The 19,976-nt window shown below is 38.3% G+C and overlaps 1 protein-coding gene across 5 annotated transcripts in view; it reads right to left on the reverse strand.

Annotated features, from left to right (window-relative positions):
* The window catches only part of IMMP2L (inner mitochondrial membrane peptidase subunit 2), a 507,930-nt gene that overhangs the window by 482,194 nt on the left and 5,760 nt on the right, over nucleotides 1–19,976 (reverse strand). For all 5 annotated transcript variants that reach the window (XM_075428260.1, XM_075428255.1, XM_075428258.1 and 2 more), the window contains exons 2-3: nucleotides 11,914–12,051; nucleotides 5,068–5,171 (exon numbers count right to left, since the gene is read on the reverse strand). In XM_075428260.1, the coding sequence (XP_075284375.1) occupies nucleotides 5,068–5,171; nucleotides 11,914–12,048 (239 nt within the window). In that variant the 5' untranslated portion in view covers nucleotides 12,049–12,051. The remainder of the gene's footprint in view (nucleotides 1–5,067; nucleotides 5,172–11,913; nucleotides 12,052–19,976) is intronic.

Consider the following 19,976-nt stretch of genomic DNA (forward strand, 5'->3'; position numbering starts at 1 on the left):
TGTTACACCATCATAGAAAGCCACTAGGTTGGTGAGACAGGACTTGCCCTTGGTGAAGCCATGCTGGCTGTCTCGAATCACCTCCCCGGCCTCCATGTGCCTTAGCATATCTTCTAGGAGGATCTGTTCCATGATCTTCCGAGGCACAGAGGTGAGGCTGACAGGTCGGTAGTTGCCAGGGTCTTCCTTTCTACCGTTTTTGAAAAGGGGCACAATGTTTCCCTTTTTCCAGTCACTGGGAACTTCCCCTGACTGCCATGACTTTTCAAATATCATGGAGAGTGGCTTGGCAACTACATCAGCCAGTTCCCTCAGGACTCTGGGATGCATCTCATCAGGTCCCATGGACTTCTGTACGTTTAGGTTCCTCAGGAGGTCCTGAACCTGGTCTTCACTTACAGCTGGAGGGATTTTACCCTCCTGGTCTCCTTCATGCCATTCATCGACTCGGGAGGGGTGAGGAGAGAGGCTGCCAGTGAAGACTGAGGCACTGTCAGTGTGGGATACAGCAGCAGACACAACCTCACGCACAATACTTTGATTCTTCCTCCAAAGTGTTGATTTGCACTGGATTTTTCAGAGCTCAAACATGCATAGCCTTACAGAAAAATACTTAGCAGTTACCAAAAGTCAGGGAGTTTGCTGCAACGCCTGAACATATAATCTTCTAGTCAGAGGATGCAGTGACAGAAACCATTTAATATCCTTCATCAGAATAGCAGACAGGAAGTAAGATTTTTTTTTTCCCCCCAAACATCAAGGAATTTTCTACGTAAAAAGTTGGTTTTGTACTTAGAGCAATTGTGTTTTTATATAAGAACTCACAAGAAGCTGACAAAATATACAACATTTAATTCCTTGTTATTATAGCTGACCTTTAAGAACATGTTTTTAAATACACTGCCTATTTTCATTTAGCTACTATAGTTCAAAACTTTAGAAGCATGTTGCCATTCAGAACGTACAGAACAAACAGCATTGGTTCTCAGTCTTCTTCCAGATTACGCTAGCATAGCTATTTTCATTTAATGCATAAGTACACATTCTAAATTAGAAATGGAGGGACACCTGGCAACCTATCTAGCAAGTAGGTTCCCGCTCTCAGTCACACCTTGGAGAAGGTGTTCTCTCTATTACAGAAGTAACATAAACTCCAAAGGCTAAAATTCGTATCTGTGAATTTTTACAGCCTTGAAATTTCATCATTCAAAATCTAACAAACAACCCTGTTTATATTGCAGTCATTGTTAACTCCTTTGTTAAAAATCTATTAACCAAGCAAAGAACAGGACAATGTCCAAACTTGAAATTTTTTTTTTAGATAAATACAAATGTCTGAATTAATACTGTTGTGTCTTCATTTCAAAAGCTTACTTAAATTTTGACATATAGATAAAATACCCGTTCTACATAGACACACTGATTCTGCAGCCTTCTACATGTTGCAACAACTTCCTTCTACACTAAGACAGGAATTTTGGAATAAAAAGAGAGCAAGATTTTACATTCAGGAGATCAGGCTTTCAGCAGAAACAAGCAAAATTAACTCTAGAGCTACAAATCACTCTTTGGCAACATCTTTTTACAACACCACCTGCATTTGTACACAGTAGAAATGAAATTCTGTATAGGTAAGTTGGCAAAAATGTCCATTATTACACAACAAAAGAGCACTATCTCCATTAGTACTAGGATGTGCAGTTGCAGCATATATTCCTAAGGACCTGCATGAGCTGCACAGCCCACACTGTGATGCAGACTGCTACAGCTACAATGCTGTTGGCACCCAAACTTTACAGAGTAAAACCAGCTGGGAGAAGCCTACTTATCCTGCAACTCAGTCTGCAATATCTGATAAAGTTCTGCATAACTGCTGGGATCTACCTCAGGAGAGCTCTTACAAAACAAAATGCCTGTTTCACCACAAAAGTTATTGAAAGATCAAGGTCTGCCTGGCAAAAATATGCATTCATTTACCTTTTAAAGCTGGCCCTATGTGCCACATGACTATGCTCTCTCTTTGAAGAGAAACAAATGCAATTCCATCACAAAGAACATAACAGACTTTTTTTTTTTTTTTTTTTATCTCTAAGAAATGCAAAGGTAGTATTCTGGAAGATGTACTAATGGAAATTATTTATTGAAAAAATATTCCCCTTTTGATTTTTAATTTAAGTCCCAGTGATATAGTAGTATTCAAATTAAGCACTCAAGCAAATGATCAAATTAAGGATGGTATTATTTTACATTAGTTCTGAATCAGCTTAAAATTGTGAGTTCAAAAATTATAACATGTAACATTGAGCTCACTCAATTCTGGTATCAGTAAGGATGAGCTCAAGCTAAACGGAAAAATGTTAAAACATCTTCTAAAATGCTGAGGTAAGATTTAACTATTTGTAAAACACTAAACTGCGAGTAAACAAATTATTCTTTGCTACCAACTTATTACCTCCGTTGGTTTTATCTGACTCTATAATTTTATATTTTTTAAGGACTAATGCCATTCTAAATATCACGTCTAAAACCAGGTACACACACATGTGCACACACAGTGGCTAATTTCACAGCTGTGTTGTGATGCATAGTTACATCCACATCAGATGTGGAGACAGGGATGACAGAGACATGACATGTCTCCATAAACATGCAGTCTTCATTTAGTACATTAACCAGGAATAAACACCACCAAGTGTTTGGGAACAGGGTACTCATTTGTAATCAAAGTCAGCAAATTACAAAAATACATATTTTTGAAAAATAACTTTTGGATCTGCAAGCAGCATCACAAGCATAATCATAGGCTGATTGATCCTCTCTTGGGGCATGCAGGGCCACCTAGACTAACTATCTCTTTGCTCCAAGGTTTGGGCTGTTGGCCACCTACTTGCACCGGACTTTGCCAGTTGGGGCCCCAATAATCCTTTTTAAGAGATGCGACAGAAACAGCACCTATCCAGAGTGACACAGTATTTCTGATGGTTTGAAGAAAGCAAAGAGCTTGGATGGCCCTGGTCAAGCTGCCATGAAGGAATATTTGACCCCCGCTCTTGTTTTGCAAAAGACCACCCTCCCACAATTTCATGGCTATTTTCTACTATGGCAAAGAGAAGACAGCAGATAAATGTTAAGCAGCCAAACAGGATATAAAAGAAGGTTTACGTATCCATCCGCCTCTCTCAGTCACACCAACACTTTCTCCTGTGAATTTCTGACAGGAACAGAAAAAGCAGCAGCTGAGGGGAGACTGACATTTCCTGTTCATGCTTTGCCTAAATCAGCCAAATCCTCTGAAGACCACTGAGTAAAATTTATGCATATACATAGGATATCTATTCACTAGTGAGTTACAGAAATCATAGGTAAACTATCAAAAAGAAAACGATAAAAATACTAATCCGTTTACACAATAAAAGCCTCATGTACCAAGTCTCAAAACAACTCACATGGGTACAAATCACATCCAGATACTATATCCTGCAAGTCTTTACAATACAACTAAAAACTTTGCATTACAATAAGATAGTAGGCCAAAGCTGCTTCTAAAAAACCCATATGCAGTACTTCACAACTTAAAAGTTGTTACTGATATATAAAATATCCTTCAATATTTTCATATTAAAACTATTCAACAGATTTTTACATTGTTTAGCTTCCTTTTTAAAGAGCTTTTTGAATTCTCTAGTCTGATTATTCAGCATAGTTCCCCAAAGCTTAAGAAAAACCTTAGTACAGTGCATAAATACAATGTGACTTCTTCCATGTGGGTGTACATAAGCTCCACCAATAATAAGCAAAATTTTCAAAACATACAAAATAACCACAGCACCTAAAATTTAGTTATCATGCCCAAATATATATCAAAGTGAAAGCAAGCAATGCAGATGGCACCACAAACCCTGAAGCAGTATAACAAGAATGAAACTATTCATTCTGTTTTCTGATCAGACAACATGCTCATCTTCTGTTCAGTCTATTAGTGACTAATCAGTTACATTCACTGTTTTAAACAATCACCAGAGCATGACTTGGGGAGAGGGATGCACACACAGGCAGAATCAATTTTTACAAGCAGGGATTAAATGACCTGAAATTGGAGTCCTTTTGCATTATTAGGTGTTGCAAACATTAATAACTTCATATTTGTAGCAGGACCATTTACAGAAAATCTTACAGGCCAGACAATAACATGAACCATAAAGCAAATGTGAAGTTTCTAACAAATGAAGACCATGTGAGAGAGTTTGCTTTAAGAGCTGGTAGTGAAAATTGTCATACAAATTACCACTACAGTGAAGAAGTGGGCAAAAAACTGGGACAGTTATAAGAGATATATGATGAAAAGTAAGCCAGATAATATAGCTTCCAAACACAGTTGTTATAATCGACATATCGTGCATTTCACTTACAAAACTAAAACCTTAAGCTTAAACTATCCAAGAATGTAGTATGAGAATGTATCATTGTGCCAGTTAGGCACACTTTGACATTTCATTTCTACATTACATTCAGGCTGAAATGGAGTTTCTGTCCTCTCTTAGTCTTGAATATTTTCAACAGCAAAACACTGCCACCTTTTGGTTTGATACATAGGCCTCCCCATTATAAACTGTAAAACTTTTTTTTTTTTTTTTTGCTACATTTATGCTTTACAGAGACAGTTGAGTTCTTGTGATCTTACCTAAAATTTTATTCAGTAGCCAGACTGCTCCAGAAGAAAAAAAAGTTATTAATAATTGGCAAAGAAACACTATTTTTCTCACAAACAACTTAAGAAGTATACTCGATTAAGCCACATACTGGTTTTTTTCTTGGCAGATTTGGTACACATATATACTGCATCACACAATATCTTACACTGCATTCCTTTCAAGTAAAAACTTGGTAACGCATTCTCTGAACTCGTTTCTGAGTTTTGAAAGCTGATTATAGGAATAACAACAATGCATTATTAAAAATTTTATATTCCTTATTCTTACATATACTTACAGTATTTTATTAACTATTAAATACTGATGGCTTGACATTTATATAAGCATGTATTGAAATCTGTGCAAAATTACTTACACCAATGACACAATGTCCCCACGTTGTACATCATAATTTCGAATACTCCAGTGGCTTAAGAGCACTATATCAGATGCTTGTCTCCCCCCAGGATTCAAAGAAGGCTGTGAGAGGGCGAAAAAAAACAGCTTTAGAGCTACATTTCCTCCATCAGTCTTCCACCTGACTCTCATTCCATCAACAGGTGAAATCCATTGAAATCAGTAAAACTATTCCCACTTACTACAAGAGGACCAAGAATCTGTTGCATTCTGGGAAATATCTTTCATTATTAAATGCCACAATAAATGTCATTAATTTCTGAACTATAGTTCACATCTTTCAATGCAGTACTGCATGCAAATTAAATTACACAGGATACATACTTATGGCAAGCCTGGTGAAAGAAGTGATTGCCTTTACTGCATATTATTTCGTATTAAAAGCAAAGGAGAAGAAAAAACACTAGTTCCCAGAAAAAGCAAACTTTCTGCAGGCATCTTACTGCTTATACAAGCATAACGTGCTAAAAATGAAATATGTACTTGCAACAATACTAATCTCAGCACCCTTTGCAAAGGGAAAAAACAAACCCTACACCTACAGCATATACTGACACTGTCAGTAAATGTGGGCCTGATACAAAGAAGCATGAACTCTCACAGAACCGTGCAGTGAAATGAGACTGTTCTCTAACCTCAACATTAAAATAATGAAGTAATTAGTACAGAGCAGTAGGAGGTACACAGAACCATACATAACTATTTTGTGTGACATGGTACAAAATCAGGGTACGTGGTCAATGCTGGCTCCAAGTTAACCCGTCAGAAACAGCAGAGAAAGGAAGCAGCCCACTACAGTACTGTCTTCACAAATTTTTGCAGGGGTTATTTCAATACAAATACTCCTTTTACTAGACAGACATTATTTAAGAGTAATCCAGGCTAAAGTCTTTTGATAGCTTATTTCTCAATAAGCTTTTTCAAACTCTTCAAATACAATTACGGTATCTCCAAGCTGGCCAGCAGATGACCTCTAATTTAGACTCTACAGTTAGGTGACATATGTAATAAAGCAGAGTATTGAGACTAGGCAGTGCCTCATTTGTCGGTATGATAGCTGCAATATTTGATAACAATTGGTTGGTTGGTTTTTTTTGTAGCAGAGGTATTCAGTGTTCACCTTACAAAATAACTTGGCCCTCCATGTGTACCACCAGACTTTCACTGCTGAGATTCCCCTCCCCAGACTGAATGTACCTTTGATGAGCAAACCAATTGGGGTATAGGACTGAAATTAACTGTTCTCAACACAAGTAATTACACAGTGTTAAATTTAATTGTATTTTTCTTCAGTAAAACTATGCTCCCAAACCAGGATGGATATTTAATATTTATTTTTAACTTTAAAAGCAGTTTAAAACTGCTGGTGTCTTTTTACTACAGTGTCCTCATTCATCTTTTCTTTGCTAACCAGGTCGGTTGACAAAGACTTGTGAAAAACTAGCTTCTCAGTGTGCAAGAAGTAACGTGTGTGGGTCTTGAGTAGCTGTAATTCACATGAATAGTGAGGAATATGATAGGTCAAAAGAATAAATATATTGGGGAGGGGAGGGAAATAACACAATATGTCTAGTTAAACAGCAAACAAGGCTAGTTACATTTTGAGCTGTGGACTATAGGGCAAATTTCTAGTCAAGTACGTCTGCGGATCAAAGCAGATCACCCTAACATCCACAGAGCTATGGTCCAAGTCTAAGCTATAAATATATTAATACTCCTCGCTATTTTATCTATTAAGAGTCTATGCATGGCAAAAGCCATATAAATGAAAAACAGAAGTTACTTAGCAGATATTTGATTATTATTATTTTAATCAGGATTTTCCTGAATGATTTTCCACCTTCATAGCAGCTTTCACCAAAGGATAGTATCTTTACATACAAATTATTTACATATAAATTCACAAACAATTCACATACTCATTTTACCAAATGCAGGCACATATGGGCCAGAAGTTAACAACAACACTAAATATCAGGCAAAGAGGCTGATCTTACAAAGCAGGAATCATACATACGGTAGATTCTCACAAAGTAAACTGCTTGGTACTCCATAGTATCTACCTTAAAGGGCCAACAAAGGAGGTCAAAACAAATGGAAATTTTAAACACACTGCTCTAAAATATAATGTATTTCACAGCTGATACTTAGAAAATATTTACATGACTGTACACAAACTTTTCCTCTAAACTAAATCTATATCAACTTCATCTTACAGAGAAATACACCAGGTAGTTACAGTATTGCCTAAATGCATTATCCCAGTTGACCCCTACTATTTGCTGTATTTAAACAATCTAAATGCTTTAGAGTTTAAATACATTCAGATATTGCATAATCTTTATAACTTTCAGCACTCTAAATGTAATACTATATTGCTTGCTGGTTTTAACAATACATTGCTCACGTGGTTTTGACATACAGAGTGGATATCCAACTCACTACACATTAGAATTATGTTTGAGAAAAATACAACCATGTAGAATATTTTTTTCTTTTCCACAAAATAAATTGGCATATACATAATGCACAGACAAAAATACTCTTTTGGTGGAAGAAACGTAAGGAAAACTAGAAGGAGAAAACTTTCATTTTACATCAACAATTACATTTTTCCATTAAAAAAAATCATCTAAATCCTTCAGCAAGTCTTTCTCTAATGTAAATACCATAAATTGTGATTCCACAACAAAAAGTACAGAAAGAATTTATTGCAGGGTGTTCAGACACAACTAGTTCCTCATTACTTTTTTACTAGTAGTAAGGTCTCAGGTCTAGCAAAACAAAAGTACAGCTTCTGAAAATGTAGTCGACAAATAGGGTCACAAGGTCTCTTTATTTTTATAAGAAATAAAATAATACAGGGGCTTCTCCCTTCCTCTAGCTTGAAGCATTATAACTCGTTTGCCCAAGTTCTTGGCATAATAGCCTGCTACAAATGAGACACACAGGTCTTAATTTAGAACTGTGGTGCAGAAGTCACAAAACATTCACTCTTCCCAATTACTAACTAATCTAATGCTAAAAGCATGCAAATTGAATCCCCAGCCATATGATGAAGCCCCACAGGACATGAGGTTCTGTAAGCAGAAGGGTAAAAGCATGCCCTTTTACTATAAATATTAACTCGATAGTTGTTATGCTGCTAGTGAATACCAGAAGGTCACAACTTATTTGCTTATAGCTTGGGGAACAGAAAGAATATTCACATGAGCTCACAGGCTTAGGTACAGTAACCCTAATAATAAAGTTAGGAGAAACTGCCACAGAATAATCACCACTGCTATTATGCATAATGGAATAGAACATTCAATAATGTTTGCTGCTGAAACATGTGTGCTTCGTCAGAGATCACTGGTCAGGCTACTTGCTATAATCCTTGGTACTGAACTGGTTGCAATGGAACTTGCTTATAAAGTTGCACATACGCCGTCATCTTCCATCTCACTTGAAAACAGTCAATTTGATTTAATGAATTTACAAATTTATTTATTCTTGGGGGATTCCCTTTCCCACATCATTATGTATGAAGAGTTCATAATACCAGACAAGCAATGAAACTCAACAGAAAAAAACATAAATAGATATGAAGATGTCCATACGATAACAAACATTTTAAAGTATACATCCAGCATTACAAGAGGAGTCACAAAAAATCCACAAGAGCCAATTAAGAAATCATATTATCAGTTATTTGTGTCACTTACATTCAGTGTTGTAAACATATCACAACTCACTTGAAACCCACTGTTAACAAAATGCTAGATGAGCACATCAACCTGTAAAATCCTAAGGAATAAAAACCATCTGATGTGAGGCTTAAAAAACCCCAGTAGTTCTGGAAAGAAAAAAAAGCAGCATTGTAATGAAACAATTAAAAATTACTAAAATTATAAACTGCAGTAGTTCACTGTTACTCCCTATAGGTTAGGGTTAACACTCATATACACTGAAGTCAGCACAAGTGAAGGAATTACAACAGGTGGCTGAGAGCAACACAAAATCAGCTTGAGACAATGAAATGCCTGAACTCTGTCTTAACTGACTGGGAATAAATCAGAAAATTTGTATTTTCATTAGAACCTTTATTCACCGTGCTTGCCAGGGGGTCAGAAAGTGTTTCTATTGTCAGTAACTATGAAGTAGCAGTAAGGCTGGTCCAAAACAAAAATAGAAAGTGTGGGGGTAGAGAAAACACGCAAGAGAGAACTAGAGTATGAGAGTGAGTGTGACACAGAGAGATTTATTCCTTGCTTCTTGTCAGAACTTTTAATTTCAGACTCAGCAGGAGTCACAATGATGCTTACACAAAGCCAGCTAGACATTTTAGAGGTCTGTTACAAATTCTTGGGAATCATATCATGATATCTTCAAATTGAGACAGTAAGATATCATCAGAAGCATGCGATTGATGGATATATGACTACATCCTGACTGAACTTCACTCTCCCTCATACTTATAGCTTTCAGATACATTCAACATAGACCACTCTTCAGAGAACACAGTAAATAGACAGAATTGAACACGATGGCCAGTACTCCTTCAAGCTGTTCTGCAACAGAGGGATATATTCTTTATAATTACATCCCTGTCAGACTTAGTTAGGTGTCTAATAAATCTTGGCAAGAAAATTAGTATCTTACTAAAAGCACTAGGAAGTGTTTTTTATAGTCTGAAAAACATCCATACACGTATAAGTTTAAAACAAGCTTCTATTTCAGTGCTACAGTCCAGAACAAAACCAGGGAGGGAATTTTACAGACACTGAGATGTCAGTAAAATTAGACAGCTACCTATATTTCAGTCAACAGAGGGAATGTTCAGTCAACAGACACATCAAGGGAAGAGCTTAGATTTTAATCATCCACTGAATATATATTGCTTTCCCTAGCCAATACGAACAGTGCATATCCTTTTTTGTCAGGTTAAATAAATTTGAGCAGTGAATAACTGTAGTGTTTTTCAGATCTTCCATGGATAAACCACAGTTAACTACATGCTCTTGAAGTGACTACAGAAGCTACACTCCAGACCAATACCAGAGCACTCCCTAACACGTGAGACTTTGACTTCAGAGGAAACATATAACTGAGGTCTTGACCAGAGGGGCTCAATAGACTTGTGGAGTAGGGAAATGTAGAAAATTTCTTTCCAGCTATGGAGGTAAAACTATCCAAACAAGAATGGATGTCAAACAGAACATTATGTCAGAGACAGAGAAGTCCAAACAATGAAAGGTAATGTAGCATGATAAAAAAAAAACCCTCAAGAATTAAATGCTCAAGTCATGCTCACTAGTAGGAAAAAAAAAAATCCACCACATGATCCAAGATATATCTGCACCCTGAATGCTGCATGTGGCTCTAGATCCCAAAAGAGGCAAAAAATGGGGAGATGGAAAATGAGGGAGTTGTATTCGTCTGGTTGATTTTGTACTTATCTAGGTGCTGTGTTATATATTTTAATTTCTCCTGTCTGAAGATAGTAAAGAGAGAAAGAAACTTTTTTCCTGGTTTCCCACTCCTCTCTACAGCAAATTACTGGCTCTGCAACTGTAAGTCCTGAGATTCTCCTACCTTTGATCGGTCATCAATGATATTCAGAATAACATTAATGAAAAGGGCAAAGGTAAGTTATGTTAAACCTAACTTTTGGTCTTGGACTGTAGAATTACTGGAGTATGATGATTTTCCTTTGGCCCCTGTTCTTGAGGTGAGAGATGCCTTCTAGACCAGCTGAGGTTTCTTGACAGAGGTTAAACAGAAGACTACAGACTGCCACAAAAGGCACAATGCCACCGTGCCATTCCCTCCTCCCCACTGCATGCTTTTTAAAGCAAACCAGCCAAGCCCAGGTTCTAGCCCAGTTTTCTTCCGCATGAACGCTGCACAAATCAAACTCCAGCAGCTGGTCTTGATTGCTGTGAAATCTCTCTTCAAGGTTCTGAGCTTACTCAGATAATCAGAAAAGCAGGCCGGGCATCCGAGAATCGAATGCTTAGTCTCTGCTAATTGCAATGTTACAACATTGGAACAAAACAAATCAGTTATCCGTGGTGAGGCACGGCAATATGCAGTGCATATGATTTAAGATGCAAAGTTACAATACAAAAATTGGCTAACTACATTACAACACAAATTTTTCAAGTCCCAATAACAGGAAACAAAGTAGCTGTTCGCTATCATAAGTATTTATTTATCTTCTAAATGTTACACAGCCTATTTATATTTATTTGCTTACACTGTATAAACTTTCAGTATAACCAAAGCAAACACAGCAAACTAATATTTATGTCCTTATAAGCATAGGTATTAATATTAGGTTCATGCCATTTTCAGTATTCTTCACAGAAATGGTGCCATGCTTGTTCATTAGAAAAAGCAAGTATAGCAAGAACTGGTTTCGCCTTACAATTACTAGACTACAGCTACTAAAAATTAATAAAGCCTCTTTGTGAGTCATCAATTCAATCCCAAGAGACTAAAAGTAGCGCTCAAAAAACGAAATCTTCATTTCTAAATGACTAGAAAGATATCAAAAAATACATCTTTATCACTACTTATCTCTATTTTTTCCTTTTACTGAGATAGAATTTTAGCAAGTTTTGTTCTCAAAAGCATTTCTTTTCACATCATAAAAGCATTTGTTTAACAAAGTTGAAATTAAACTATTTCATACTACAATGTATGAAGTCATTTAATAACATGTGAGAAAAAGACTTTTTTCTATCTTGCTATTGCCAGTGGACAGCCACTTTTTAATTTTCTGACAGACAAAAGATATTAAAGATATTTTCAGTAATACCTGCATTGATGCTCCTTCCACCCTTGCTACACAGGCAACTCTATCCAGGAAAGTCACTGTTACCGGAACAGCAACAAAGAAACCTTTAAAAAAGGCTTTAATGTATCTCTTCCCCAATCCTTGAGCCTGTGCCATAATCTGAAAAATATGAAGAAAATGGGAAAAGTCGCTATAAAACAAATTTTAAGTCACAACAACATTGTAGCAATCCAGTAAGAACCAATTAAGAATAAATTAATTATATGACCTGTTAGGGTCTCCCAATACCCACAGCGAAAAAATATGATGTGCACGTGAGAATGAAAAAGAACAGAAATCTTCATCAGAATTTCAAAGTCTACTCTACAGCAAAGAGCTCGCTACTTAACATTTACCCTTTAGCTAATTTGACCATTTCTTGTGATCCTGTGCTAGCAGAAGTACTTCATAAAATTGACTCAATGATACCTGTTCAGCTAGGCAAGACGCAAACTAATATAAACAGATAAAATCCAACTATGTATTTCTGAAAAAAAAATCCATGAATTAGATTGAAATAACCAATTACAGAGCATTCAGTTGGAGTCTACAACCAAAATTCTGTAAATAATTTTCCCTTCATACGCTGGTAATTGTTAATTTGTGACCCACAAATATGGATTGTGTCATGTAAGGAAAAGCTGGCTATTTGCCATACATTACCATTTCTCTATTAAATATTTTCACACATAAAAATGCACATATGCATTACTTCCACACTTGTGGTAACGGCAAATGTGTAAAATGAATTAAAATTGTCCACATATATCATAGGGACACAGAGTAACACAATGACTCGCTGTTCAATACTACCTCAGAAAGTTAAAAGCACGTTGGGAAATGGAACAGTGAAGTAATGACACATAGGACTATTCCTTTCCAACTCACCATTTATTATGCTATCTCCCACCTATTTATTTATCCCTGAACCACTGAACATTCTTGAAAAATACCTATAAAGTACACTGAAACACAAGTTGTTTGATTGTACTAGTTACACCTCTGAAAAGCAAGCTGTATATCCAGGCAGTGCTGCAAAGATACAAGACTATTTTACGTAACTGCAGTTTTATTATAAGAAATGCTGCCCTTCACCTATTGGCAAACCCAATTTAAACTGTTGTTTCCACCTAATGAAACCCTGGCAGGCCCTGCACAACGTCAGTTTGTGGAGTCCCTGCTCCCTCTATCACATCATAACTCTGACAGACCGTAATAGCAAGAGAAAACAGACTGTGCCCTGAACGTTTGAGTCTTTCAGTGTGTTTATGTTTAAGAACATGGAATTATTTTTCAACCAAAATAATGGAAAACATAAATACATGCAGCTCCGTTCAATTCTCTTACAAACAGAATATCTAGAATTCCACAATATAATAGTTTTTTCTTTGTTGCATTTTCAGAAATACGGAAGCGATGAACTATTTGTATGCGAAATACAAACTCAAATCACTCTGGTGAAATAGTACTGAAAGCAGTATTTCTGGCACAGATGTGGCTTCATAATCCCATTAAGCATTACACTTAAGAAAGGAAACCCAGTTCTACAAAGTAAGCCATCGGCATATTCCTCACTAAAATTCTTTATACATACTAATAGGTTTGCAATGACAGGATCTGTCTTCTGAAATACAGAAACATCTTCACTATTATTTCTGATATTCACCTTCACAAGATTTGAATCTCTTTTACCTTTTTTTTTTTTAAAGTGGAAATACTTCACCTTCATCTACAACTCTTGCTCATAACATAAGTTTGACTAGTAAAAAGTCTAAATGTACTTAGCATTTGTAATTCAACTATATTTTCTTTCAGCACATTTCATGAAAACATTTTCAATTTGCATCAACAGCTTTCACAAAGAATTTGAAATAGGTTGTGAAACAGAACAAAAATCTCATCGATTCAAGACAAATGCTAAAATGCTTTACTTCCATCTTACTGTTTAAGAGCTCTTTATTCAAATCAATCCACCAAAAGAGACTACTGCCTCAATCGGCAGATTTACCTTGAGAATTATTCCACATAGAGTCTCTAAAAATCAGGGGTTTGTCTACCATTTAAGAAACTATATCATTCCATACACCTTAACATCATTCTCTCAATCTACCGATTCCAAACTTCGCCTCTTCTGTTTTCTGGCTGGAACTCCACTCCTCTGCTATGAGGTCTGGCATATCTCAGACCTCCTCCACTCTAACAGCAATGTCAGCCCCAAAACACAATTTTGAGAGCTTACCCACAAACATATCCACCATGTTGTCTACAAGTACTCTTTGAGCTGAAAGACATTGCCTGACAGATGTATCACAATTTGATTGATTTAAGAAATCTTTTTAAAAACTTTAAGAAATCAGATGCATTTACTTACTCTTTAAATTCCTCATAGTCAAACCTATTTTTCATTACTAATGAAGCATGACTGTTTATCCCATCCCTTCTACTAAATCCACTGACAGATCTTGTTACAAACTTCTTGCAAAAGCCCCATGCTGGTATCTACAGAAAAATCTAGTATCTGAAGTAATTGGTCAGACAATCCACAGGAGACCAACCATATGCTCCTGGAGCTACAAGCTAATTAATAGTGACACAGAATCTAGCAGCCAGGTTAAAACAGCTAAGACAAAATGCTACATTCTCAGTACAACACTTGGCCAAGGCAACACTGGGAGTATTAAGTGGCTGTGGACAAAGCTAGGAGTTGAGGTCCTACTTCTGTGGTTTTGAACACATGCAAGGCACATTACGCACAAAGATGAGGGGAAAAACACCAACAGCACCCTACAAGCAATCGATGTGCAAAGCCAACAACAGCTGTTGTGCTGAAGGACATCTCTACCTGTCCTGAATTTTTTTTTCTTTCCTTCCTCTCTCCCTCCTTTCCTTCCTCTAGCAGGCAACTGATCAAACCATTGGTTTCATCCTACATCCACACCAAGATGCATCCTTCATTTCCAGTCATGCACTACATTCTAAAAGTTTCCTGGTTCCTCACCTCCCACAGTTAAGGACAGCTTTTTCCCAGGACACAAACTGAGCAGGCCTGTAGATTATTCTGCTCTACTGTAGAAATCCTTCTTTCCAAAAGATGGTAAACATGTGCACACACATTTTAAACAGTTTGAGAATAACTACTCAAAAAAAAAAACCCGTTTTAACCTTAAATCTTTCCATATAACAAAACATTTTTAACACAAGGGTAAGAAGATACTACATGCCAGTATCTCATTGAACAGTATGCACATTTTTGCCAGGTCTTTTTCATAAGCTTTCCCCTCCAAAAAGCACAGACAAGCATTTACCATTGGATAAGTATACAGAGTCATAGAATGGTTTGGGTTGGAAGGGACCTTTGAAGGTCATCTAGTCTAGGTGAGCAGGGACATCTTCAACTAGATCAGGTTGCTCAGAGCCCTGTCCAACCTGGCCTTCAATGTTTCCAGGGATGGGGCATCTACCACCTCTCTGGGGATTCTATTCCGGTGTTTCACCACCTTCATTGTCAAAAAATTTCTTCCTTACATCTAGTTTAAATCTACCCTCTTTTAGTTTAAAACCATTACCCCTTGTCCTGTCGCTACAGGCCCTGCTAAAAAGCCTGTCCCCGCCTTTCTTATAGGCTCCCTTTAAGTACTAAAAGGCTGCAATAAGGTCTCCCCTGAGCCTTCTCTTCTCCAGGCTGAACAGCCCCAACACTCTCAGCCTTTCCTCATAGGAAAGGTGTTCCAGCCCTCTGCTTATTTTTGTGGCCCTCCTCTGGACTCGTTCCAACAGCTCCATGTCTGTCCTGTGCCGAGAGCTCCAGAGCTGGATGCAGGACTCCAGGTGGGGTCCCAGCAGACTGGAGTAGAAGGGCAGAGTCACCTCCCTCAACCTACAGAATGTGGAAAGAGGGACAGGCCACTTGGGAGGAATGCAGGAATGTTGTCAGAGCATGCAGGGAAGCAAAGAGGAAGGCTAAGGCCCACCTGGAATTAAATCTAGCAAGTGATGTCAAAGACAACAAGCAAGGCTTCTTCAAGTACATCAGCAGTAAATGGGAAAATGTGGGGCCACTGCTGAATGAGGTGGGTGCCCTGGTGACAGAAAATACAGAGAAGGCAGAGTTACTGAATGCCTTCTTTGCTTCAGTCTTCCCTGCTAAGGCTGGCCCTCAGGCATCCCAGTCCCTTGAGGTAAGACAGGAAGACCAGAGAAAGGCAGACAGGACTTTCCCTTGGCTGAGGTGGATTGTGTGAGGGATCCTTTAAGCAATCTGGATGCCCACAAATCCATGGGCCCCGACGGAATGCACCCATGAGTGCTGAGGGAGCTGGCAGATGTCATTGCTGAGCCACTGTCCATCATCTTTGAAAGGTCCTGGAGGACAGGAGAGGTGCTCAAGGACTGGAGAAAAGCCAATGTCACTCCAATCTTCAAAAAGGGCAAGAAGGAGGACCCAGGGAACTACAGGCCGGTCAGCCTCACCTCCATCCCAGGAAAGATGATGGAGCTGTTCATTCTGGATGTCATCATTAAGCAAGTAGAGGAAAAGAAGGTTATCAGGAGTAGTCAGCATGGATTCACCAAGGGGAAATCATGCCTGACCAATCTGATAACTTTCTATGATGGTATGACCAGCCGGGCAGATGGAGAGCAGTGGATGTTATCTACCTGGATTTCAGCAAGGCTTTTAACACGGTCTCCCATAATATCCTCCTAGGGAAGCTCAGGAAGTGTGGGTTGGATGAGTGGTCAGTGAGGTGGATTGAGAACTGGCTGAATGGCAGAACTCAGGGTTGTCATTAGCAGCGCTGAGTCTAGTGGGAGGTCTGTAACCAGTGGTGTTCCCCAGGGGTCAGTACTCAGCCCAGTCTCATTCAACTTGCTCATCAATGACTTGGATGAAGAGTTATAGAGTGTACCCTCAGCAAGTTTGCTGATGACACAAAACTGGGAGGAGTGGTAGATACACCAGAAGGCTGTGCTGCCATTCAGCGAGACCTGGACAGGCCGGAGAGTCGGGCAGAGAGGAACCTCATGAAACTCAATAAGGGGAAGTGAAGGATCTTGCACCTGGGGAGGAACAACCCCAGGCACCAGTACAGGCTCAGGGCAGACCTGTTGGAGAGCAGCTCTGTGGAGAGTGACCTCGGTGTGCTGGTGGACGACTGGTTAACCATGAGCCAGCAGTGTGCCCTGGCTGCCAAGAAAGCCAATGGCATCCTGGGATGCATCAAGAGGAGTGTGGCCAGCAGGTCGAGGGAGGTTCTCCTTCCCCTCTACTCTGCCCTAGTGAGGCCCCATCTGGAGTACTCTGTCCAGTTCTGATCTCCCCAGTTCACGAAAGATGAGGAGCTACTGGAGAGAGTCCAGCGGAGGGCTACGAGGATGATGAGGGGACGGGAGCATCTGTCCTACAAGGAAAGACCAAGGGAGCTGGGCTTGTTTAGCCTGGAGAAGGCTGAGAGGGAATCTTATAAATATCTGAAGGGTGGGTGTCAGGAGGATGGGGCCATACTCTTTTCAGTGGTGCCCAGCAACAGGACAAGGGACAACAAGCTCAAGCTGAAGCATAGGAACTTCCATTTGAACATCAGGAAGAACTTCTTTACTTCGAGGGTGACAGAGCACTGGAACAGGCTGCACAGAGGGGTTGTGGAGTTTCCTTCTCTGGAGATATTCAAAACCTGCCTGAACGCAGTGCTGTGCAGCCTGCTCTGGGTGACCCTGCTTTGGCAGGGGGGTTGGACTAGATGACCCACAGAGGTCCCTTCCAACTCCTAACATTCTGTGATACTGTGACCTGCTGGCCACACTTCTTTTGATGCAGCCCAGGATACAGGTGGCTTTCTGGGCTACGAGCAGACATTGTCGGCTCATGTCCAGATTTTCATCCACCAGCACCCCCAAGTCCTTCTCAGCAGGGCTGCTCTCAATCCCTTCATCCCTCAGTTTGTACTGATACAGGGGGTTGCCCTGACCCAGGTGCAGGACCCTGCAGTTGGCCTTGTTGAACCTCATGAGGTTCACATGGGCCCACTTTTCAAGCTTGCCCAGGTCCCTCTGGATGGCATCCTGTCCTGGCGTGTCAATTGCACCACTCAGCTTGGTCTCATCTGCAAAGTTGCTGAGGGTGCATTCCATCCCGCTATGTCATTGGTGAAGATGTTGAACAGTACTGGGCCCAGTATGGACCCCTGAGGGACACCATTTATCACCATATATATGCACATGCAGAGATACCATGCAACTGCTGACACAACAGTTCATCATCCAACCGCCAGTAAATGGAATGTTACACATCACTCTTTCAGTAAGAGGGGCTTCAAGTTGTCTTGCATTGCCACAGGAGAAGAGTTTGAATAGAGGCAGCAGAAAGACAGTTTTCACCATTACCTTCTACCAGTAAGTATACATGTGAATGGATAATCCTCAGTTGATAAATACTGTCTGATTAAAATGCGTAGTGTTTTCTTTTCTTATACTTAGGTGGTCTTACAATAAAAAAAGGGCAAAAAGTAATTATAAACATTTACTGCAGTCGCAAGAAAGAATTTAGGGTAGTAAACGTTAGACACAACAAAGATCCTTACAATTTTTTAGAAATAAATAATCTTCTGACTGGAGTATTTGTTTAAAAATAAAGAAAATATTAGACAGCTATCACTCCTGGAGATAACATTCTGCTCTTACAGATTATATTTTACAACCTCAATGTTCTCCATTTAACTATTTTCTTGGAAGACATATTCAACTTGAGAAAATCTGTGAAAACTACTGAAGGAAATACTGCCATAACTTTCCAATATTTAAATTTAACACATTTTTCTCTAGATTATAGAGAAATTTTATAACAAAAAATTTATAGTTTATATTGATTTTAAATTTATACTGTAGAAATATTATAGTAAATATTTTATATTTATAATAGAAATATAATTTCTATATCACATTAATGTATGGGTTCATAAAAATGCATAAATAATACGTGTGCCTGTCATTTATATATAAAAATGTTGATGTCCATCATTCAAAGTGAATCACAAATTATAGCAAGGTTGAAATTACTATTTCCAAGTCTCTAATCTACTTTACTTTTAGAATCTGAGGTATACAAAGTTACTTCTAATTCTCCTTTAGACTACATTTTAGTGTGGTTTTTTTAAATAAGAATATCCCCCAGAACAGATAGTCAACTCTTAACAGCTTTAAATCTAAACATACAGAATCTGACGAAGTGTTGGACAGTAACACCCAACAAAAACGTTAAGGGCAAGAAGCTAATTATTTCATAGGTACATAAAGATATATATATAAGTTTGAAAGACATAACATGATTTCCTCATATGTAAACATGAAAAGATGGTAATCATATATACTATTATAAAATTGCAAATTCATCCAAGCAATAAATCAGTAACAGTTGATTCGAATGATGTCTAAAAGTAAGATCTCTGTGAATTATCAATGTTTAATGATAATTAATGTGGAACTCTCTGGTGTGTAAAGTTCAAAATATTTCTAAAATATACGTAGATTTTAAGTGCATCATGTTTCCAGAGCAAAATTCTGAAATCCAGTGTGGTGTCTGGTTTCATGCATGTAACAGCAGGTTTAAATGCATCAGTGAAGCAAGTGAAGGATTCTTTGCTGGAAAAAATAATTTCACCAACACGTATTTCTGGATCTCTGCCCAGTCAGTGACACCTCGAATAAGATCAACAAATCACAACGCTTAAAAGATGGTGCAACAAAATCAAACACATAAAACATAGAAAAAATAATTTAGAGATGCACAGACTTTTCAGCATTTGTAAATTACACTTGGTTTAGGGAAAAAAAAACAGAATAATTCAGTAGAACAGACAAACTTCAAAGCGGCAACCTTGAAAACTTGTTTGAGATGGCAACATGGACAAGAAAAATCCAAGATCAAAAATGCTAGCACACAGCAGGTCAAAGCATTAAGAATTTCACATTGTGCAGCTCGGAGATTAAGGCAGATGGAGCACAGCATTATCTGGACTGAAGTATTTGGTGCACAAAAGGTCCAGGGATTA

This window comes from Opisthocomus hoazin, chromosome 8, assembly GCF_030867145.1.
Source record: "Opisthocomus hoazin isolate bOpiHoa1 chromosome 8, bOpiHoa1.hap1, whole genome shotgun sequence".
NCBI lineage: Eukaryota > Metazoa > Chordata > Aves > Opisthocomiformes > Opisthocomidae > Opisthocomus > Opisthocomus hoazin.